Source organism: Bos taurus, chromosome 14 (genome assembly GCF_002263795.3).
Source record: "Bos taurus isolate L1 Dominette 01449 registration number 42190680 breed Hereford chromosome 14, ARS-UCD2.0, whole genome shotgun sequence".
NCBI lineage: Eukaryota > Metazoa > Chordata > Mammalia > Artiodactyla > Bovidae > Bos > Bos taurus.
The window spans coordinates 24,799,959-24,825,258 of NC_037341.1; the positions used below are offsets into that span (position 1 = coordinate 24,799,959).

General features: G+C 42.2%; 1 protein-coding gene across 1 annotated transcript in view; it reads right to left on the reverse strand.

Annotated features, from left to right (window-relative positions):
- The window catches only part of NSMAF (neutral sphingomyelinase activation associated factor), a 66,344-nt gene that overhangs the window by 35,247 nt on the left and 5,797 nt on the right, over nucleotides 1–25,300 (reverse strand). Inside the window, 4 exon segments of the mRNA XM_005215445.5 lie at nucleotides 6,533–6,569; nucleotides 6,656–6,723; nucleotides 6,828–6,906; nucleotides 12,636–12,725. Of these exon segments, the coding sequence (XP_005215502.2) occupies nucleotides 6,533–6,569; nucleotides 6,656–6,723; nucleotides 6,828–6,906; nucleotides 12,636–12,725 (274 nt within the window).

A 25,300-nucleotide genomic window follows, 5' to 3' on the forward strand; every position in this document is an offset into this window, starting at 1 on the left:
AACAAACATTAAATTAAAAAGAGATTCATCAAGGAAACAAGGTAGCAACCCCTGTAGGATCGATACAATGTTTAAGATGGCTTGTCAATGTCATCACTTGAGCCCAGTAACCACACAAGTGAAGGACGCTAACCTAAGTGTTCACTGTCTAAGAAATGATTAAGACAGTCACTGTGGTATGAAATCCATTCATCAACATAGAGAAACCTCTCTTTTCTAGAGGCACAGTTTTCACATGCACCAGGCCACTTGTCCTCACATGGGACACTAGCAACCACATATCACATACACACACACACAACCAACCACATATCTCACACACACACATGCCCCAGAGCATCAACCTCCTCGCACGTGGGCCCTAATCCCGCCCTCCCTCCAGTTAGGACAGAAAATTTGCCTCCCCCACATCCGTCAGCTGTTCAAAAACGTAGTTCCTACGATCACACAATGCACTTTCTCCCGTTTAAATGCACTACAGATTAAAAAACACTCCTTTGGTCTCACATCCTTTACCCCTTTTCTGTTCATTTTAGTGGTAAAACTCTTTGCCAGAGCTGATGTACTTTCCAGGGCCCAAAGCAGGTTTTCCTCTCATTTGTGTCACTGCAGCCGTTCCTGATGAGGTCAGCGAGGACACACAAGGTCGGGGAGGATGCACAAGGCCACTCTTCTCAGGGCTTGGATTCTGTTTCTCAGACGCGACATAGCCGGGCCCTTCCTGGAGCAGGTTTCTAGCCGGCTGCGCGGCACCTGCTCCAGGTTCTCCCGACTTCACCAGCTGCTTCCTCCAGCTTCCCAGGGCCCCTGCTTCCCTCCCCGCAGCCCCGGGGCCTAACAAGTGTCTGTCATTCCAGGCCCAGCCTCCTCCTGAAGCCCAGACAGAGGCCTCCAGACGTCGGTGGCGCCTCCTCCAGGTCACATCTACAAAGCCTGCTCCCACATCGAGCCTCACCACTAGCCCAGCAGCACCTCTGTCAGGGTTTCTTCAGAGCACACCGGGACGCCGACCCCTCTCACCCTCCCGCAGCCACCAGCCTGGGCCACACGCCTGAGTCACTACTCCCAGATGCTCGCCTGGTGTCCCCGGCTACCCCAGGCACTGGAGAGAACCACAGACAGAGACCAATCAGACCAGGGCCCTTCTCAGCAAGGCATCCGCCGCTGCTGCACTACGGTAGCTCGTGCATGCCTTCTCACGTTCTGGCCTCTGGCCTGGTTCACCTTCCTCATGGCGTCTGTCTCTGCCTGACGTCAGAGAAGACATCTGCTCACTGTCTGCTGTCCCACTGAGAGGTAAAGTCCCTGGAGAGAGGGACTTCAGATATTTTATTCTTCCCTCTATCTCCCTCCTCTCTCTTGGGCTTCCCTGGTGGCTCAGAGGGTAAAGCGTCTGCCTGCAATGCGGGAGAACTGGGTTCAATCCCCAGGTCGGGAAGATCCCTGGAGAAGGAAATGGCAACCCACTCCAATACTCTTGCCTGGAAAATTCCATGAACGGAGGAGCCTGGCAGGCCGAAGTCCATGGGATCACACATAGTCACACATGACTGAGCAACTTCACTTCTATCTCTAAAACCTTGACTGTGATACTTACAGGATGCATGAAGAAAGTGAGAAGTGTCAGTCGCTCAGTCCTGTCTGACTCTTTATGACCCCATGGACTGTAACCTGCCAGGCTCCTCTGTCCATGGAATTCTCCAGGCAAGAATACTGGAGTGGGTTGGATGCCCTTCTCTGGGGGATCTTCCCGACCCTGGGACTGAACCCAGGTCTTCTGCATTGCAGGCAGATTCTTTACCATCTGAGTCACTGGGGAAGCCCAGGATGCATGAGTACTATTGTTGATACACACACACCCCTTCCTCTTTATTTTACCAGCAAAAGAGTATATAGAAGCAAAGCTCTCTAAAGCCCAAAGAACCATAACATATTTCTAAAGCACTGTGACCTAGTAAGTAATCACACACACACACAGGCACATATTGTTTTCCTGGTTGTGCAGTTAACCCAGGAAACTTAATATTTGAAAGAGTAGCTTATGTCTAGTTGCCCTTGATATAATATAGCTGATTTTGAGCTTGATATGAGACATCTTACATAAACTATTGAAAGGCAATAGAAAGATTTTGGTTCTAGGTTTATTAAAATTATATTAAAATGGATACTTTTATAACAGAAACCACACTTCCAATTTAAAACCTACCTAATCCCTTCAAGATACGGACTTTCCAGAATAAAGCCACAGTGCAGAATGATACTGTAGTATAATGAGCATACAGCTGTGGGCCAGAATTATTAATAATGGTGTTCCTTCCCCAAAGTAAGAGATGGCGGTAACTGCTTTCATTTATGCCAGTCAAAACTAACAGACATTCTAAAATTAATAGAACCATGGAAGGCAGATCTGGAATATCACGTACCCTGGTATCTCCCAGCTTTCATAAAATAATTTTCAATATACACTAAAAAGGGCCATGAACAAGAGGGCTGCGTGATCTGAACACCACTGGGAGGCTCTCTGCTCCAGACTATTCACCCCGTGAGACTCGCAAGGCTTTGAGTCAAGTCCTGAAGCGAAGAAACCTCTATATCTGTTTCCCACGGCTCTTCCTACATTTCACAGAAAGATACTTTTCTTTGAACACTTCAAGGATCTGGGGCTCTGCAGAGGGGAGGCAACCCTGCTCTCCTCTCTCCCTTTCATTTTCAAGGTGAAGAAGGTGAGATTCACAGCAAAAAGACAGGGCTAACGGGCTTCCCAGATGGCTCAGTGGTAAAGAATCCACCTGACAATGCAGAGGATCCCTGGGTTGGGAAGATCCTCAGAGAAGGAAATGGCAACCCACTCTAGTATTCTTGCCAAGAGAATCCCGTGGGCAGAGGAGCCTGGCGGCCTACCATCTATGGGGTCACAAAGAGTCGGACACGACTTAGCGACTAAACAACAAAAATGAGCTCTACTCTTACAATTTTTTAAAGATCTACAGGTGAATTAAGTACAGCTGACCCCTGAACAACATGGGCATGAACCACGTGGGTCTACCTACATGTGGACTGTTTTCAATAAATACATTGGGAAATTTTGTGGAGATTTCGGACAGTTGGAAAGAAGATGAACTGTGTAGCCTAGAAATATCAGAAAAATTAAGACCTAAGTATGTCATGAGTACATAAAATGTATGTAGATACTAGTCTATCATATCATTTACAACCATAAAACATACATGATAAATTTATCACAACTTAATGCGCAAACTTCCTGACCAGACGTGGCACCAACTGAAGTGGAGAGAAAATGTAAATAACTATATAGAGACACAGCGTGAAGCCACAGCGCTCCCTCCCTGCAGCTCACACTGCACCACGGCCATAGCTTCCTAGCCAGCCCCTGTGCAGAGGTCAAGTGTTGAGAGTAACCTCAAAAGGCCACAGGACACCGTTCATCGTTCATCTCCCTGTGAACAGTCATCTCTTCAGTAAACTCCACTGCAGTACAAAGTGGTTTCTCCTGGTTCTTGTGCATCGTGTTCAGTGTCAGATCGTAACCTTGAATAACACCACGGGACCACGTGGTGCCACTAGTGATGCTGGCAGTGCTCCAGAGGAGCCGAGAAAAGTCACGACACTACAAGCAACAGCCGAGCTACTTGATGTGTGTACCGCTGACTGAGCTGAGGTCCACAGCGGGGGCCGCCCCCGTGTCAAGATAAACGGATCCCGCATTAAGGACCATGGTGGAAAGGAAAAGGAAATTCATGAAGTGGTCACGCAGCTAGCCCGCAGGCAGGAGAACCTGGCACTTTCTGTGAAATACTTCTTTATCTCATGTTTAAAATGCAGCTTTTATGTGGGTGCAGGATTGCTGTAAGAAAGCCACACCTATAGATGAATATGAGGTCATCACATGACAACTTAAAGCCAAAGGAAGGTGAAGGAGCTAAAGCTGGAGAACTTAATGCTAGCAAAGGATGGTTTGATAATTTTAGAAAGAGGTTTGGCTTTAGAAATGTCAAGATAACAGGAAAAGCAGCTTCTGCCAACCAAGAGGCAGCAGATGAGCTCCCAGACAGCATGAAAAATATCTCTGAGGAGAAAAGATTATCTGCCTGGACAGGTTTTTACTGCAGATGAAAGTGCCCTCTTCTAGGGGTGGGTGAGCAGGGAATCCACAAAGGACATTCATTAGGAAGAGAAATGACGACCAGGAGTTAATACGGCAGGCTGAGATAGGCTAAGTCTGCTGTTTTGCACAAGTTCAGTGGAGTTGATGACCAGGACTGTCCTGATCTATAAAGTTGCTGCCTCTAGCCTTGAAGAGCGGAGAAGGCAATGGCAACCCACTCCAGTGTTCTTGCCTGGAGAATCCCAGGGACAGAGGAGCCTAGTGGGCTGCCGGCTATGGGGTCGCACAGAGTCGGACACGACTGAGGCGACTTAGCAGCAGCAGCAGCAGCCTTGAAGAGAAGAGATGACCACAACTGCCGTCTTTAGGTTGCACAGCAAGAGGGCTGGACAGCAAGGACCCTTTTCCTGGATTGGTTCCATCGATGCTTTGTCCCATTGATGCTGTCAGGAAGTATTTTGCCAGTAAGGGACTACCCTTTAACATTTTTTTAAATTGGACAATACCCTGGCCACCTCGAACGATTTCAACACCAAAGCTGTCAAAGTGGTCTACTTGTCCCAAAACACAGTATCTCTAATTGAGACTCCAGATCAAGGGGTCATAAGAACCTTTAAGGTTTGTGCGCATGGTGCTCTATGGAAAGGGCTGTCAATGCTGACAGCTGGAATATCTTCAGGTCTGTAAGGACCGCACCACTGAAGATGCCCAGGTTGTTCAAGAAAAAGCCATGAATGCCATTAAGCTGAAAACCACACGTTCCTGCTAGAGAAAACTGTTCAGATGCTGCGCACAACCACACAGCATTTATGACAGAGCCAATCAGAGTATGGATGTGGACGAAAAAGAAGGGGGCTGAAACGTTTCGAGACCTGGATCTCAGAGAGATTCAAGGACTAACGGACACCGCACCAGAGGAGAGAACAGAAGACAACCTGATGCAGACAAGCGCTCCCAAACCAGACCTGAGGAAGGAGACGCTGTAAGCACTGGGTAATAAGCTGACATTAGACAAGCTAGCAGAAGCGCCTGGGTTTTTATTTTTTCCTGCCTTTTGACTTCTTTTTACAACATGGACCCTTCTACGACCCAGGCGCTGAAACTAAAGCCAACTGTGGAAGAAGGATGGGTGCGTAGAGAAACACTTTTAGAGAAAAAAGCAGAAAAAGACAGAAATTATGATGTATTTCTGTAAATTTAAACTGAATGTGTCTGCCTTTCCTGCACCCCCACCCACCCACCTCCTCCACCCCTTCCTCCTCTGCCCGCCGAGACAGCAAAACCAAACCCCCTCTTCCTCCTCGGCACGAAGACAGACGACAAGGATGAAGACCTTTGTGACCATCCATTTCTACTTAATAACTAGCAAACAGTCACCCTGCTGTGCAGTTACTAAACTTGTAAACAGATGACAAACTTATAGTATTGATAAACCCAGTACATACTGCAAACGTGTCTTCTCTTCCTTATGATTTTCTTATAACCTTTTTTCTCTAACTCACTGTACTGTATGACTACATAATATAATACATACAACATATAAAATGTGTTAATAACCATTTATGATCCCCTACAGGATGAAATGGCAACCCACTCCAGTATTCTTGTCTGAAAAATCCCATGGACAGAGGAGCCTGGAGGGCTAGAGTCCATGGGGTCGCAGAGTGGGACGAAACTAAGCATGTGTCCATCAGCAAGGCACCAGCAGGCTATTCGTAGTAGTTAAGTTTTGAGGGAGTCAAAAGTTATACACGAATTTTTAACTGTGTTGGAGGTTGTCAGAGCCTTGAACTTTTTGCTTTACTCAAGGGTCAGTCGTATATGTCAGGAGAAAAAACATAATTTATCTCTGTACTGCCAGTGTCAACACAGTGCTGGATGCAAAAATCTATACTGAGTAAACGCAAAATGAATAAAAAGTCACGACTCCAAGCTTTATAACTAGACAAGGCTACACAACCCGAGTCCTGCCTGGATTGCCATCATGAGTCACCTTGAGCTCACTGAAGTGGTGGGCGCTGGCCTCCCACCTCCTAAATGGTGACGAGGCTACAGGAGAACCTGTAGTCCTTCACCTCAACCTCACACACAGTCAGGACTCCTAAGGGCGAACCCACAGCCGGCAGGTAACACACACACACACTCACCTACCTACCCGAGGAATGTTAAGGATCTCAGCAGGGATCACACCTGCTAAAACGTATTTCCCAGTGACTAAATTTTAAAAGAATTTAAACATCTTTTCCAGCAGTCTTCATTTGAGATTTGAACAAATAATTTCAGTATGCTAAAAAAAAGTGTGTATATGGAAGCCCATACAAACACACACACACATATATAATGTACGTATTTATTCATTTAAATGTTCATTCAGGTTAGAAAAAATATTTACCAAGTGCTCCTTACCTGGCTGAAAATGAGTGAAATCGCCCCAGATACTGTCCTAAAAATGCAGATAAAAGTCATTAAATATATAGAGAGAGAGTTTTTTGGTAGAAGTAAAGTCAAACAGTTGCGACAGTGACATACTTTGCAAAGTGTCTATTGGCTTCATTTTCTCCATGTCTTCCTATTTTTATACAATCCCTCAAAGGAATCTGTATAAAATTGAGAGAGAGAGAGAGAGAGGTTATAAAAATAAGACAAGGTAAAATGCACACAAATATAGGGCTATTTCTCTTCACATTGAAAGTGTGTTTACCTTAATGATGGGTTGGGATATTGCATCCGGTTCAAAAATAACTGATTTTGAACATATTTTTAAGGAGCCTCTGATTTTCCTAGAGATAAAGTACAAAGGGATATTATTAATGAACATAACAAGTCACAGAAGAATCATAACACATTTTAACTAGCATGTAGATGACTAAAGCATCAACTAATAAAAGATCAAAGACAAAGGTATGAAAGGTTGGACAACATAGCAAAATAATTATCCTCATCTCCTAAAGGAAATCAACCCTGAATATTCACTGGAAGGACTGATGCTGAAGCTCCAATACTTTGGCCACCTGATACGAAGAACCTACTCACTGGAAAAGACTGATGCTGGGAAAGATTGAATGCAAAAGGAGAAGAGGGCAGCAGAGGATGGTTAGATGGCTTCACCGACTCAGTGGATAGGAATGTGAGCAGACTCTGGGGGATAGTGGAGGACAGAAGAGTTCACTGTGCTACATACAGTCTGTGAGGTTGCCAAGAGTTGGACATGACTTAGCAACAACCATCACCTCCTCCCTGGAGGTTAAAGAAACTCCACGTGTTGTAATACAGTCTCACTGGTTGAGGACTGTCCGGGAATTTTTTTCATTATCACTTCACTTGGCCCTCACAACTGCATGAATGTGAAGCAGTTTTCTGATCCTTAAGAAATGCTGATTCCATCCTGTCTGTGGTTAATTCTTTTGACTTTGAATTTCCTACATCTTAAACACTTATTCAGAAGACCATACTGTAACCCTAATCCTTTTTAAACCTGACATTGATTGGGTAAGGGACTTTTTTTCCTTATTTATAATCATGGGAAAGTAACAGTTTGAATTTAGCACATAAAATGCTTTTAGTGGTAATTCTGGGGTACATGGGAATTCAAGGTAAAATTGCTTCTTTGAGAATAAGCAATTTTAAAGATGATCTGCCCACTACTATAATACCAAATAGATCAGCTGTCGACCATTTTTCTCCTTTTCTAGGACATGGATAAGGCTCTAGTGAGTCTAGGGAGATGCCTGCCTGAGCATGCTAGAGGCTAGTGTGCCTCACTAGCCTGAAGCCAATAAAAAGCTACACTTTATTGTCTTTTATTGACTGAATGACTTTTATCAATGATCAGACCAAGGCAATAATTTATTATGTAATCAGAACACAGGTTAAGAAATACTGGGAAAAAAGAAACCTTTTAAAAAAATCATCTTAGTTTCCAAGACTATATTTTGTCTACAAGGAAAGCTCCATGGATTTTTTTTAATTACTTATATGACATTTGAGCTTTTCCTCCAGCCATTCCTTGGTGTCCTAGTGAACCCTTCTCACTCTGCCCATCCCAGGGGTCTCTTAATTGAAGCAATTATTTTACCTGGACTCTAGAAAGACCCACCTGCTCTCCCTGTCCCTGTGTCCCCTCCCTGAGTCAATTATTCTGCCAAAAAATCTCACATCCTTCCTGGCTTACAAAAATGCCAATGGCTTCCTAGCCCACATGATAAAGCCCCATCGCAATCTGAGAAAGGCCTGCCTCTGTGTACACATGTATATGTATCAAACGGATGAGCAGGGTCATGGTAAAGGCCATGATATAGTCTACAATTCTTCTTCCTCAAAGGATCTTTTAAATGTTGATTTTTATATCATTTTTTCCATGCTGTTAATTGCATTTACTTCTCTAACACCCTAAATTACCTAATAATAACTTAAGTACTTTTAAGGCAAAAGCTAAAGAAATACAAATAGAACAGAAAACTCCCAAGTACCAACCCACTAGTTCCTGCAGCTGTTAACATGCAGTCATTTCTGTTTTGTGTCTAACACCCTAGAACCCTCCTGGATTTTAGATAAATTCCCAGACTCCTATACTTCATCTGCTGTGCTGTGCTCAGTCACGTCCACCTCTTTGTGACCCCATGGACTAAGCCCACCAGGTTCCTCTGTCCATGGGATTCTCCAGGCAAGAACACTGGAGTGGGTTGCCATTTCCTTTTCCAATACTTCATCTAAACATACTTTAACATGAATCCCTCAAGTCCTTCAATAAATGACCATCATTACACATCTACAAAAAATAATAATTCCTTAATGTCATCCAGGATAAAGTCAGGGTTCAAATCTATTTCATAACTGTTTTTTATAGTTGGTTTGTAAAAAGCCACAATTCCTTTAGCTGATATGGCTCCTAATATCTGTTAATCTAAGACAGTGTTCATTTCCCCGCTTTATGGACTTTGCTAAACACATCTCTGTGGTTTTCATCTATCACACTTCCTTTATGTCAGAGGCAGTGCACACGTACTGCCCTCATATCAGGAGGCCCCAGTGGATTCAGATAATACCCACCTTGACACGTGCATTAAAATATTTCTCAGCAGCTTTTCACCTGCTGGTTTAGCAGCCACTGAAGAGTATGTCTAGACCAGGGGTTAGCAAACTTTTTCAGTAAAGATCCAGGGAGCAAATATTTTTGACTTTGTGGGCCATTTGGTATCTGTCTCTATTCAGCTCTGTTTCCCTGTTGTCGCAGAAAACCAACCAGATACAAGATGTAAACAAGTGGGTGTGACTGCATTCCAATAAAACTTTATTTAAAAACCCAAGTGGCAGCCAGATATGACCATAGTCTGTGGATCCCTGATTCACTAGGGATTGAAATTTTTAACAATCCTTCAGTGTTTGTTATCTAGAATTTATCAAAGAACAGCTTTAATTATCTATGATTTGGCCACCCTGAAGTACAATTTGTACCAGGAAAGCAGGAAAAATGCTTGATGTTTTTTATCAAGTTTTAGAAAAATGAGTCGGTGTCCTACAATCCTTTGAAGTTAAATGATACACACACACACACATATATATATACGTATGAAATTATTTATATCACATATATATATATATCATTATGAACTCATAGGAGTTGAGCCCTTATGATACATTCCAATCCCCTATAGTCATTCTTTTTTGATGCTCAATCTGCTCCATTTTTTTTTCCCCCAACTTTTCAGGGTGGCCTTGTGCCCTTTTAATTCAGTATGCAATCATTTTTGATATTTTTCCTTACCTGCCAGGATAACAAGATGTTCCAGGCTCACCTCCCTCACTTTTCCTGCCCCTAACTTAGACTCAGGCACTTCTCCAAAGAGCCCTCATTGCTTTTACTGGAGAGAGGCATTCACAGGGCAGCTCATTGCTACTGAGCTGTTTCTAGGTCTTTTCAAAAGGCAGAGCTAGAAACTACTTTCTTTTAAAAGAAAAGCATATGACTCCATATAAGCATTACCAACTCAAATCAAAGATCCCAAGGTTTTTACTTAACTCTTTTAATATTAGATCTGTATCTCCTTTGTACTGAAAATCTCGATCTTGGCATTTTTCTTTATCTAACTGTATAAAACTGTGTGTATAAAACAGTTCCAAAATAATACAAAAATACTTAATATTACTACTAAAACAATTTACAATATTTTTTGCAATTATTCCTTAACTGAAAATATATTTCACCAGAGACACAAATTATTGTGTTGTGAAGTTGATTAAAACAATTCTTTTCTGTGATTAATTGTCCAGCTTTCTATATAGCTAGGTTTATTTGTTTCATTTTCTTTTTAATTTTTAGAGTTTTCTGCCTCTCCTGAAATTTAACAAAGAAATAAATTTTATACTGCATATAAATATTCCTATGGTTCCAAAAACAGAGCTATAAAAAAAGGTACATTCAGAGGCATCTAGCTGTCATCTCTGTATTATCTCCTGATCCTCCTTTTTCTATGTAGATAACCATTTCCATTAGCTTTTTGCTTATGCTTTAAAATATATATATATATTTAACTTTTAAAAACATAATCAATATAACAGCCCCATTTTCATATGAAAGATGGCATCCAACACCAAATATTCGTCCCTTGCATTTTTCACTTAATATGTGTTGGAGAAAAATCTACAGTAACACACAGAACCTCTTCATTCCTTTGTTACAGTTTCATAATGCTCCAGTATGTGGTCATTCCATAAGTTATTCAGTCACCTACTAAATTATTTCCAGCATCTTGCTATTACAAGTAGTCCTACAATAAATGATCTTGGACATATGTCCATTTATATACTTTCTAGTGCATCTCTGCATCTCTGAGGTAGTTTCCTACAAGTAGCATTGCTAGATCAAGAGGATAATGTACATGCAATCTTGCTAAATATTACCAAATTCACTTCCATGGAACTGTACCATTCCAACCTAATAACTTGAAAATTACAAAAACAGGTTTCAGTTTGCTTGCTTATATTTGTGCTTCAATAATGACCAATGTATTCAATTTTAAGCAGGACATTATTATGACAGCAGAGGAGCATTGGGAGAAAAAAAAGGTATGAAATTAGAGAAAAAAATATGTTCAAAATTCTAGAGGTAAAAAAGCAAGGTTCCACTTTCAATTAGAAAAATAGTTATCTAATATGATTGAACGCCAAGGAAACAGATATGCCCAAACCTATCAAACAAAAAGCTAAGTGAGTTTCACTTTGGTTTGTATTTATATAAATAGTACACAGTTTTGATTTAAACAAAAACTACACAAAATTAATGCTTTTGAAGTGTAGTACTGGGGAAGACTCTTGAGAATCCTTTGGACTTCAAGGAGATCCAACCAGTCAATCCTAAAGGAAATCAGTCCTGGATATTCATTGGAAGGACTGATGCTGAAGCTGAAACTCCAATACTTTGGCCACCTGATGCGAAGAACTGACTCATTGGAAAAGACCCTGATGCTAGGAAAGACTGAAGGCAGGAGGAGAAGGGGACGACAGAGGATGAGATGGCTGGATGGCATCACTGACTCGTTGAGTAAGCTCCAGGAGTTGGTGTTGGACAGGGAAGCCTGGCGTGCTGCAGTCCATGGGGTCACAAAGAGTCGGACATGACTGAGCAACTGGACTGAACTGAACACGGTTTTGATCCTTTCAGGATTAAAGGATATTTCATTTTTAAAATGGTAAAAAGTAAAGTGTTTATCTAATACCAAAGCCATGTTCTAAATTGTAGCCCGTAGTTAAGTAACAAACCAAGAGAATTAACAGATACATTTTAGTTAATTCAAAGTTGGCATTTTAAACCAAAAAAAAAACCTTCATTATATACTTTTGCACATACCTTTCAAAGGGTGTGGCCAAAGAAACAATCTACTTTTACAGTAATAAACAATAATAATTAAAATATAGAGTATTTTGCTTCTAGTTCAAATCAAATTATTCATTTGAAAGTCCTGATTTTTACACCACATGCACTGATGTTTTATGATCATTACTCTAAAACACCATAACCCAAATAATTGAGCATACAAGGACAAAAGGGATGCAAGGAAAAAGTGATGGAATGAATCAGGGGCCCATCGGGTGGATTTAGGAACCAGACCCAACCTCTGAGGAATTAGTACTTAGCTTTAGAAAGGGCTTCCCTGATAGCTCAGTTGGTAAAGAATTTGCCTGCAATGCAGGAGACCCCAGTTCGATTCCTGGGTTCGGAAGATCCCCTGGAGAAGGATAAATCTACCCACTCCAATATTCTGGCCTGGAGAATTCCATGGACTCTATAGTCCACGGAGTCGCAAAGAGTCGGACAGACTGAGCAACTTTCACTTTCAGCTTTAGAAAATATCTTAAGTTATGACAATCTATACACTGGATTTATAAATCCCTTTCTTCTCATTACTTTCCCAATATAAAAGAAGGGGAAAACTGTGTGATCATACATTTAATTTTAAAACAGACAACAGAAAAGTCTGTAAGTCTGCAGAGATCTAAAACTCCTCCTTACCTTTCCTTCTGGCTGCCCTTGTGCTGAATGTGATGAGCCCTGTGCTGTTCAAAGTAGTACTCCTCCAAGTTAAGCAGAAGCAAGGAAAATCTACATTTAGGGAGAAAAAAAAAAAAAAAGGTTAATTTTTTTAACATATTAAGAAAGCAGAATATTTTACACGTGTTCCCAAAGTGCTTTTCCATCTATTACATCAAAAAATACTTATTAAGTGTGTATTATATGCCAGGCATGCCTCTCCATCCAGAAAGACCTGTCTAGTTATGTCAAAAGTAAAACTGTTTTGTTGCTCAGTCACTAAGTCACCTCTGACTCTTTGCAATCCCATGGACTGTAGCCCACTAGGCTCCTCTCTCCATGGAATTTCCCAAGCAAGAATACTGGAGTAGGTTGCTATTTCCTTCTCCAAATTTGTTTACCAAGTGGATCTATTATTTCTTTACAGAAACTCAATAATTTCAAGAAACAAAACTTATTCTTGCCTGAACAAAGCTCGGAGCCTTCCCACCTACAGAGTTCTCGCCCTCTGTTCCCTGTGACTGCACCCTAGGCTCCTGTACCACACACACCACTCCAGTGTCATGGCTCATGGGTGGGTGAGTGCCTCCTGCTACTCTCACAAGACCACAAGCCTCTGAGAGGTAGATCTTTAGATATTCCCCTGTACTCAGTGGAAAAGACCCTGATGCTGGGAAAGATTGAGGACAGGAGAAGAAGGGGACGACAGAGGATGGGATGGTTGGATGGCATCAGCGACTCAATGGACATGAGTTTGAGCAAACTCCAGGAGATAGTGAAGGTCAGGGAAGCCTGGCGTGATGCAGTCCACGGGGTCGCAAAGAGGCGGACATGACTGACTCACTCAACAACCAACCTAATGCTTGCACACAATGACTATGTTATAGATAAAATAAGCAAGTTGAAACTGAATGGGATTGAAAAATAGTTGCTTTTAAAGTTTGAAGTGCTTTTTTAAAAACAAAGCTTTAAAGAAATGTATTATTTAGTTGTATGGCCACAGAAAGAAACACATGGCAAAGAACTGGAAGCAACTGTTTTGTTTTGTGGTCAGGACCCAGAAACACCGACGGCACCAGAGTTACAGGGAGGGAGAGGGTCTCATGAAAAACGTGGCACTTGAGCTGGGTCTTGAAGTTCCTGTGTAAGAGGGAAAGACATCTAGATTAAATACGGCAGAACAGACCTCTAGATTAAATACGGCAGAACAGACCTCTAGATTAAATACGGCAGAACAGATCTCTAGATTAAATATGGCAGAATAGACCTCTAAATCATATATGGCAGAATAGAACCTAGATTACGCAGAACAGACCTTGAGATTAAATACAGCAGAATAAATATGCATGGTTTATTTCTGCTCCCTCTGGGAACAACAATACAAAGTAAACAGAAGTATTTTTTAAATAGTAAAAAGCCATAGACTAAAGAAAACTGGAGGGGCATACAAGCAAGTGAGAAGTAACGGTAAGTTTGTGAGCAAGACAGTGAAAGCGGACAGCCAGTGGATGGAGGAATCAGCAGTGACCAGAAACCAGGAGAGCGGATGCCTCCAGAGAAGGCACCAGTCAGGAGAAAACCCGAAGTTCCACGACTGCAGGAATAAGGCAGCAAGAAGGCAGGGATGAAGCCAAGGTGATGCTGAGAGTCCGAATGAGGCTAGTCACCCAGATTCCTCCCCTGGTAGTTCTCCCGATACACAGTTTTTCAATAACAAAGTTAAACAAGAGGCTCCCAACTAGACATCAAGCACAGTGCAGAGCGTGAGAAGGTGGTTACACAAAAATCAGGAAGACATATCACACTCCAAGTAGCAGTCCGGTGGATTATCTTTGGAAAAAACTAGTGCTAAAGAAAAGACCCATGGCTACCAGCATTTGAAAGAACATCATCCCACACTGAAGCCCAGCAGAAGAGGCCTGCCCACGAGAATTACATGCTTCACCCTTAAATATAAGACACCCCAGGATTACCAGCTTCCAGTGTGAAAGAAATAGACCAAGCAAGCAGAAGAATACAACCTGAAGGACTAGAAACGTGTACAGAAAAAGAGGTCCAAAGACTGTAATTAACATCCTTACAAAGAAGAAATTATATCCATAAACCAAGATATGGCTCACTTAAAAATTTTGAACCAACAGAAAAGTAACTCATAAACTAAAAATAATGACAGCAGGAACCAGCTATACCATCACAACAGGCAACTTTTATTGGCCTGTTCTACACTGTAAAATCCATGAACAAGAATTAATCATAGGCTAAACTGCCAGAACTCAGTGTAAAATGCTCACTATTAGTACCTACTGTGAATTTCAATACAATCACAAAAGTTGGGATTGCTAGGAACATCCTTTGATGCATCAGATAATTTCCAGGAAGGTATAAATCAGAGAGATAGTTACTAAGTACATTGCCCCTTACTTTTAGCTTGTATTAATATCTTAATAAGCTGAAATGCTTTGCTTGGGCGGGAGCTAGGCAACCCTTCCTCCTTCATTTCCCCACTTCTCTTAGAGACAGGGTAAACTACAGTATTTGTCAGTAAGACAATGGCATAATTTTGTGGCTGTAAGGCAATGGCACCCCACTCCAGTACTCTTGCCTGGAAAATCCCATGGGCGGAAGAGCCTGGTAGGCTAAGAGCCGGACACGACTGAGCGATTTCACTTTCACTTTCATGCATTGGAGAAGGAAATGGCAACCCACTCCAGTGTTCTTGCCTGGAGAATCCCAGGGATGGGGGAGCCTGGTGGGCTGCTGTCAATGGGGTTGCACAGAGTCGGACACGACTGAAGTGACTTAGCCATACTTAGCTGTAGCACAAGTAGCCTTCATAAACAGCAAGCTCTTCCATATAAATAAGATATAATCGTATCTTTAATATTGTTAAAATGTCATACTTAGCCAAAGCATAATAGTGTTAAAATGTCTATACCAGCCAAAGCAATCTATATATTCAGTGTTATCCCTAACAAACTCTCAATGCCAATTACTGCAGAAATAGAAAAAAAATCCTAAAATTCATACAGAATCAGAAAGCTAAAATAATTGAGAATAAAAAAAAACTGGAAGTCTCACAGTTCCTTATCAAAAGATATTACAAAGATACAGTATTAAAACAATGTAGTCCTGACATGTAGACCAAAGGAACAGAATAGAGAGCTCAGAAATACTCTCATATCTAACGGATCTTCGACAAGGGACCCAAAGTCACACAATAGGGAAAGAACTGCCTCTTCAACAAATGGAAATCTGGTATTGACATACAAAAGAACGATCCTGAACCCTTCATAATATATATAAAAATTAACTCAAAATGAATTAAAGGCCTAATTTTAAGACCTGAAACTATAAAACTCCAGGAGAAAACATAAGGGGAACGCTTCATGACACTGGATTTGGCAATGATTTCTTGGCTATGACACAGCAAGCCCAACAAAAGCAAAAATAGATAAGTGTAACCACATCCGACTTCTATGACACGGAAGTATGACTACTACTCTGCAGTAAAGAAAACAGTCAACAAAGTGAGACGGAGGGATTTCCCTGGTGGTCCAATGGCTCAGACTCCATGCCCCCAGTGCAGGGGCCTGGGTTCGATCCCCAGTCAGGGAACTAGATTTCACGTGCTGCAACTAAGACCCAGTGCAGCCAAATATTAACAAAGCGAGAAGGCAACCTACAAAACTGGAGAGAATATTTGCAAACCATGCATTTCATAGCGAGTTAATATTGAGAACATATAAAGAACTGCTGCTGCTGCTGCTGCTGCTGCTGCTGCTAAGTCACTTCAGTCGTGTCTGACTCTGTGTGACCCCATAGACGGCAGCCCACCAGGCTGCCCCGTCCCTGGGATTCTCCAGGCAAGAACACTGGAGTGGGTTGCCATTTCCTTCTCCAGTGCATGAAAGAACTGTTACAACTCAACAAAAATTAAAGTAAAAAATGGACAAAGGTCTTAAATAGACACTTGTCCAAAGATATGCAAATAGCCAGAAAGTGTATAAAAAAGATATTGAACATCACTAATCATCAGGACACTGCAAATCAAAATCTCATACACTATTACAAAACAATAAACATTGGGGAGGATGTGGGGAAATTGCTGGTGGAATTGTGAAATGATGTAGCTACTATGGAAAACAGTACAGAGGTTCCTCAAAAAATTAAAGCTAGAACTATCATATTCAGGTTCCCTCTGGTGGGCAGATGACTCCTATCCTCCTTCACAGGCCCACAGACTCAGGCATCTCTCACCACCTGCTTCTCTGTTGGTGTCGTTTAGTCACTCAGTTGTGTCCGACTCTTTGTGACCCCACAGACTGTACCAGCTCCTCTGTCCGTGGAATTTCCCAGCCAAGAATACTGGAGTGGATTGCCACTTCCTTCTCCACCTGCTTCTTTAGCTACTCTTTAGTCCTTCCAAGTCATCTAATTGCTCTAGCAACCAGGTTATGTTTATAGACTCCTATTCATTAAAAGGCTTGGCTTCTAATGCTCCATGCCTAGAGCCAGAGTCAAAAGCACGATGAGGTTATCACCTCACGTGGCTCAGAATGGCCATCATCAAAAAGTCTACAGACAACAAATGCAGGAGAGAGAGTGTGGAGAAAAGGGAATCCTCCTACACTGTTGGTGGGAACGTAAACTGGTACAACTACTACGGAGAACAGTATGGAAGTTCCTTGAAAAACTAAACCTAGAACTACCATCAGTTCAGTTCAGTTCAGTCGCTCAGTCGTGTCTGACTCTTTGCGACCCTATGAATTGCAGCACGCCAGGCCTCCCTGTCCATCACCAACTCCTGGAGTTCACTCAGACTCACGTCCATCGAGTCAGTGATGCCATCCAGCCATCTCATCCTCTGTCATCCCCTTCTCCTCCTGCCCCCAATCCCTCCCAGCATCAGAGTCTTTTCCAATGAGTCAAGTCTTCGAATGAGGTGGCCAAAGTACTGGAGTTTCAGCTTTAGCATCATTCCTTCCAAAGAAATCCCAGGGCTGATCTCCTTCAGAATGGACTGGTTGGATCTCCTTGCAGTCCAAGGGACACTTAAGAGAACCAACACCACAGTTCAAAAGCATCATTTCTTCGGCGCTCAGCCTTCTTCACAGTCCAACTCTCACATCCATACATGACCACAGGAAAAACCACAGCCTTGACCAGATGGACCTTTGTTGGCAAAGTAATGTCTCTGCTTTTGAATATGCTATCTAGGTTGGTCATAACTTTCCTTCCAAGGAGTAAGCGTCTTTTAATTTCATGGCTGCAGTCACCATCTGCAGTGATTTTGGAGCCCAAAAAAATAAAGTCTGACACTGTTTCCACTGTTTTTCCATCTATTCCCCATGAAGTGATGGGACTGGATGCCATGATCTTCGTTTTCTGAATGTTGAGCTTTAAGCCAGCTTTTTCATTCTCCACTTTTACTTTCATCAAGAGGCTTTTTAGTTCCTCTTCACTTTCTGCCATAAGGGTGGTTTCATCTGCATATCTGAGGTTATTGATATTTCTCCCAGCAATCCTGATTCCAGCTTGTGTTTCTTCCAGTCCAGCATTTCTCATGATGTACTCTGCATATAAGTTAAATAAGCAAGGTGACAATATACAGCCTTGACATACTCCTTTTCCTATTTGGAACCAGTCTATTGTTCCATGTCCAGTTCTAACTGTTGCTTCCTGACCTGCATACAGATTTCTCAAGAGGCAGGTCAGGTGGTCTGGTATTCCCATCTCTTGAAGAATTTTCCAGTTTATTGTGATCCATAAGACCCAGCAATCCCACGCCTGGAAATATATCTGGAGAAAACTATAATTTGAAAAGATACATACACACCAATGTTCATTGCAGCACTATTCACAACAGCCAAGACATAGAAGCAACCTGAACATCCATCAACAAGAAGAATGGATAAAGAAGATATGGTACATATATACAGTGGAAAATAAATCAGCCATAAAAAAGAATGAAATGCCATTCGCAGCAACATGGACAGACCTAGAGATTATCATACAAAGAAAGTCATAAAGAGATAGACAAATATCATATATGAATCATATGTGGAATTTAATTTTTTAAAATGATATAAATAAACTTATTTACAAAGTAGGAACAGACACTCAGATTTTGAAAACAAGCTTATGGTAACCAAAGGGGAAAGGCTGGGTGGGAGGGATAAATCAGGAGCTTGGGATTAACATACACACGACTATACAGAAAACAGATAACCAACAAGGGCCTGAGAACTCTACTCAGTAACCTCTATGGGAAAAGAATCTGAAAAAGAAGGAATGTATCTTTATGCATAATTGAAGCACTAAGCTGTACACTTGAAACTAATACAACACTGTAAATCAACTATATTCCAATAACATTTAAAAAATAAAAACAGAACTACCCTATGACCCAACAGTCACACTTCTGAATACATATCCAAAAGCACTGAAAACGTATCAGAGATATTTGCATATCCATGTTCACTGCAGCGTTATTCACAACAGCCAAGAGATAGAAGCAATCTAAGTATCTGTTGATGGATGGGTGGATAAAGAAAATGAGGCATATACATACAGTAAAATATTTTTCAGCCTTAAAAAAAAAGAAGGAAGTCTTGTCACATGCTACAACATGCAGGAACCCTGAAGGCACTGCTGCAGGTGAAATAGATCAGTCCCAAAAAGACAAATACCACATTGTTCCACTTATCTAAGTATCTAAGAGCAGTCAAACTCTTACTAAGAGAAAACAAAATGGTTGCCAGGAGCTGGGGGAAGGACAGAGCTTCGGTTTTGCAAGATTTGAAAGTTCTAGATATGAGTTTGGGTGAACTCCGGGAGTTGGTGATGGACAGGGAGGCCTGGCGTGCTGCGATTCATGGGGTTGCAAAGAGTCAGACACGACTGAGCGACTGAACTGAACTGAAAGTTCTAGAGATTTGCCACCCAACACGTGAACATACTTAATACTACTATACTGTGACTTAAAACTGTAAATACTTAAGTAAAAAAATAGTAAATCTTAGGTGCTTTTTTTTATAAAAGGGTTTTTAAATTTTTTTTTTTATTTTGTTGAAGTATGTGGGTTTTTTGGCCAAAATAATCACATCAGGTACTATAGAACTAAAGGCATTATTTTGGTGAATAATTTATATCCTTCTTAATGTACCAATATGCCTATTTTGTAAGAAATGTAAAACACATAATGAAGGAATATAACTCAATCGCATTATTCAAAGTTAAAGGATTAAGAAACCTTTCAGAGTTATTTCCTTTGTACTGAAATGTTCAATTATACCTGCTTGAGAATTTTTGTATGTAAAAATTATTACCATAAATTTACACTGTGTTTTTGAACAATGATTTTCAAACTGCATTCCATGGAGTAAAAGTTTCCACGCTTTAAAAGAACCTAAAAACCCTTTTATAATTTTATGATCTCAGCCATAGTGTTATATCAGTATAACAGACTATAAATTCTTTCTTTAGGAGACCCTGGGTCCTGCTCCTGGGTATTCCTTACTTCAATCCATGTTTACAGAGCTGTAGTGGCATTTTCTGTAGATAAATTGACTCATTCGGCAACTGAACTTTCCTGAGAAAGATTCTGGCCCATCCTCATAAAGCATCCTGCTCAACACTTAACCAACAATGTAAACAAGTTCACTGAGGGCAGCCCTCAGAGCTAGGCTGCATTCACAGCTGCTCAATGATTGTTCAACACTCCACTGACAAACAGTGTTTAGAATGGAGCCCAAAGATTTTGCCAGTCAGTCGATTTTCTAGGCTGGAGATGCTGAGGAGATTGAGAGAAGGGAAAATGTGCCAGCTCACGTTAGGAGTGTGTTCACAGCCGGCTGTCCTCTATTTCCATCTTTACTCTGAATACCTCAACACGATCCTTGAATTTAGCCAGACTGTAGGGACTCCACTACCTACCTGGAGAGCTGGTTTAACTAACTTGAGCACGTCTTAAAATGGCCTCTGAAACAAAATATGAAATTAAGGGGAACTCCCTGGTGATCCAGTGGTTAGGGCTCTGTGATTCCACTGCAGGGAATGAAATGAATGAAAGGAATGAAATGAAGAAAACGTTGAACGGACAAGGATGAGAACACAGTTCTGTGACCCACTGTTAGAAATGTGCCCCCAATAATGTACATTTGACAGCAACCTCTGAAAAAATGAATCTTACTCCACCTAACTCTATGAACGTCAATTTCTCCTTTCCCAATTCTGCTATTAACACAAAACGAAAGCTTACTTTCTGCCAAAATTCAGCTGAACCGAATCTACTCCATTTTCCCAACCCACCAGTCAGAACCCTGTCAAAAGAGATTAGATTAGCATTAGATGACTTCACAGGGAGTTTATGCTGCAGATGGGTGACAACTTCCTCTTCGGTTTATAAATAATCTGTCTAATCTAGAATGAGCACTAAACCTGTGTTTCTCAAGGTCTTTCAGTTTCTTCACCAAGAGTCACAGCCCTGGGAGCAGGCTTCCAGGAGGGTTCTCTACACCATCGAGAAGATAAAGGTAGAGACAGTTTGAAGGAACAAACAACAGGAAATCCAGATGAATGCTTGATTACTGTTATCTCCAGCAGGGCTTCTCATGCTTTAATTACCCAGGGATCTTGTTAACATGCAGATTCTGATGCAGAAGATCTGATAGGAGCCTGAGATTCTGCATTTGCTAATAGGCTCCCAGACAGAGCTGATGGGATAGCCAAAGACCACACTTAGTGTAACAAGGTACTAAGTCTCCATGAACCAGGCTTGGAGCATTCCTGAATTGTTCTAAATGTCAAAGATACGATAAAAACAAGCACTGACCCAGGATGTAAAACAGGAGCAGCATGCTGCAGTGGAAAGGGGGCCGGGCTGGATCAGAGGACATTTGTTTTAGGCTCAGCACAGCCATGTCTTGGCTACTGGACTCTTGGTCAAACCACTTTGCTTTCTCAGGCCTCCAACTATAAAGTGAGGGGTAGGGAGCCACAGCTTAGATGACCTCAAAAGTCCTTTCTTAACCAGTGTCTGAGCCACCAGGGAAGTACCAGTGGGTTTATAGATTAATTAAATAAACTTGAGTTTAAAGAATCAGCAGGAATTCCATTTTGGGCATCATGGCAGATTAAATTTCCAAAGAAACAATCTCAATACAGAGCCTCTAAAACTGCTGGATTACTGAAAACTTCACATGCTTGGCTGAGGTGATGGAAAAGTAAGGGAAGGTCTTGGAAGAGAGAAACCAAGAAGTCAGCAAGGCACTGGAGGAGGCTTTTCCCAACTGTCTGAGCAGCAGAGCCTGAATTCAGGAGGGGACTGAGATGGGGAGAGGGAAAGAGCAGAAAAAGCTAGGGTCCCTAAAGTAACAGCCTCTAGGGGTGAACATCCGTTGGATCACAGAAAAAGCAAGAGAATACCAGAAAAACATCTGTTTTATTGATTACGTGAAAGCCTTTGACTGTGTAGATCACAACCAGCTGTGGAAAATTCTTCAAGAAATGGGAATACCAGACCACCTTACCTGCCTCCTGAGAAATCTGTATGCAGGTCAAGAAGCAACAGTTAGAACCAGACACGGAACAACAGACTGGTTCCAAATTGGGAAAGGAGTACGTCAAGGCTGTATATTGTCACCCTGCTTATTTAACTTATATGCAGAGTATATCATGCAAAATGCTGTGCTCGACAGAACACAAGCTGGAATCAAGACTGCCAGAAGAAATATCAATAACCTCAGATACACAGATGATGCCACCCTTATGGAAGAAATGAAGAACTAAAACGTCTCTTGATGAAAGTGAAAGAGAGTGAAAAAGCTGGCTTAAAACTCAACATTCAAAAAATTAAGATCATGGCATCCGGTCCCATCACTCAATTGTTTCCCTATCTATTTGCCATGAAAACAGTGAGAGACTTTATTTTTGGGGGGCTCCAAAATCACTGCAGATGGTGATTGCAGCCATGAAATTAAAAGACGCTTACCCCCTGGAAGAACAGCTATGACCAACCTGCTGCTGCTGCTGCTAAGTCGCTTCAGTCGTGTCCGACTCTGTGCAACCCCATAGACAGCAGCCCACCAGGCTCCCCGTCCCTGGAATTCTCCAGGCAAGAATACTGGAGTGGGATGCCATTTCCTTCTCCAATGCATGAAAGTGAAAAGTGAAAGTGAAGTCACTCAGTCGTGTCCGACTCTTAGCAACCCCATGGACTGTAGCCTACCAGGCTCCTCCATCCATGGGATTTTCCAGGCAAGAGTACTGGAGTGGGGTGCCATTGCCTTCTCCAATGACCAACCTAGACAGCATATTAAAAAGCAGAGACATTACTTGGCCAACAAAGGTCCATCTAGTCAAGGCTATGGTTTTTCCAGTGGTCATGTATGGATGTGAGAGTTGGATCATAAAGAAACTTGAGCGCTGAAGAATTGATGCTTTTGAACTGTTATTTTGGAGAAGGCTGTTGAGAGTCCCTTAGACTGCAAGGAGAGCAAACCAGGCAACCCTATTCATATTCATTGGAAGGACTGATACTGAAGCTGAAACTCCAATACTTTGTCCATCTGATGCAAAGAACTGACTCATTTGAAAAGACCCTGATGCTGGGAAAGATTGAAGGCAGGAGGAGAAGGGGATGAGAGAGGATGAGATGGTTGGATGGCATCACCGACTTGATGGACATGAGTTTGAACAAGATCTGGAGATAGTGGGGAGCCTGGACAGGGAAGCCTGGCGTGCTGCAGTTCATGGGGTCGCAAAGAGTTGGACACGACTGAGCGACTGAACTGAGGGTGAAAATAAAAAACCACCCACCGTATCTTCCCAGAGGGATATTGCAGGACCTTGGCCCCGGGCAGGGACATAGTAAGTCTCCTTTACAGCCTGAGACTACAAGCCTGCCTTAACACGTATTAGGGTTAGAATTCACACTACCTACTTAGCCCAGTAACACTCAGAGCAAACAAGACCAGTTCTGTCTCCCCCAATCCCAGGCACATACACATGCAAACACTTTCTGGAAAAACACTCATTAAACCGAGATCTCCAAGAATAAATTCAAAGAGGCCACCATTGAAAACCATTAAACAAATGAAGAAGTAAAATGACTAAATGAAGGTCAGTACAAGCAGCAGACCACTAGTCAAACCTGTAAAGTCTACAGTTAATTTATTTTCTGCATCTGTTCATTATAAGAATAGTGCTTAGTTTCTCAGTCGTGTCTGACTCTGCAACCCCATGAACTGTAGCCCACCAGGCTCCTCTCTTCATGGAGTTTCCTAGGCAAGAATACTGGAGTGGGTTGCCATTTCCTTCTCCAGAGGAACTTTCCAAGCCAGGGATTGAACCTGGGTCTCCTGCATTATAGGCAGATTCTTTACCATCTGACGGGCTTCCCTGGTAGCTCAGACGGTAAAGCGTCTACCTACAATGCAGGAGATCCGGGTTCGATCTCTGGGTGGGGAAGATCCCCTGGAGAAGGAAATGGCAACCCACTCCAGTACTCTTGCCTGGAAAATCCTATGGACCAAGGAGCCCGGTAGGCTACAGTCCATGGGGTCGCAGAGAGTCGGATACGACTGAGCAACTTCACCTCACTTTACCATCTGAGCCACCAGGGGAAGCCTGATCATTACAAGAATTAAAGAAATAGGACATCAAAAACACAAAAGATCAGACTTTTATAAAAAAATGATCAAGGCAGCTGTAAGTGAACCAAATGAAATTAGGAATTTAAAAATATAGTAAGTGAAATTAGTTAATTCCTTGGGTGTCCAGTGGTTAGGACTCGGCACTTTTACTGCCAAGGAAGGGCCTGAGTTCAACCACTGGTTGGGGAACTAAGATCCCATAAGCCACGCGGGGAAGCCAAAAACAGGAAAAAAAAAAAAGAAAGTGAAATTAAAACCTTAGTGCAAATTAGGCAACTAGTGAAAAAGTAAGTGGTAAGATGGATTTAAATAAACTACATGCAACACAGAAAAATCAAGATACATATGAAACAGTTGTTATGAGAGATCAGGGGCTTAAGGAGCTGAGCTGAAGATCTAGCTACAAATTTTCCAAAACTATTTCAGCTTGAGGAGCCCCAACTAGCAGAGATGAACCGAAGGAAGTGTCTATGCAGACAAATAGCAAAACAGTACAAAGAAAAGACCTTACAAGCAGCCAGAGAAAGGGCAGATTCCTAACAATGAGACTTGAACAACAGGGATGTGTTGCAGGCTAATCTCCCCAAATAGAAGGTGGCCCCCTACAAAGCTCCATGGAAACCTGTTCAGTCTTGTGTTATGGCAACAGTCTGGGTCAACAAGGCTTGGACCCCAGTGTCTTAATCATGCCAGAGAAAGTGCTGGCAAGCCCCTAACCATGTTTACAGATATACAGACCCTGCCCTCATCCACTGTGTCATGCAGACTCAAGTTCCAGGCTGAGACAGCCCCTGAGCAAGCCAGGGGAGGGGCCAGGCCAACCCATGGCACTAAAGTTGCATGGGACCTGGAGAGCAAGGCTCCATCACAGCATAACAACCCCTCTGTATCCTGGCCCTCGGTCACCCCACGGGGCCCAGGCTCCTCCTGAAGTGTGAAGCCTGACCCTGCTGGGGGCTAAGAGCCACACCCAGAGGGCAGGGCACACAGGTT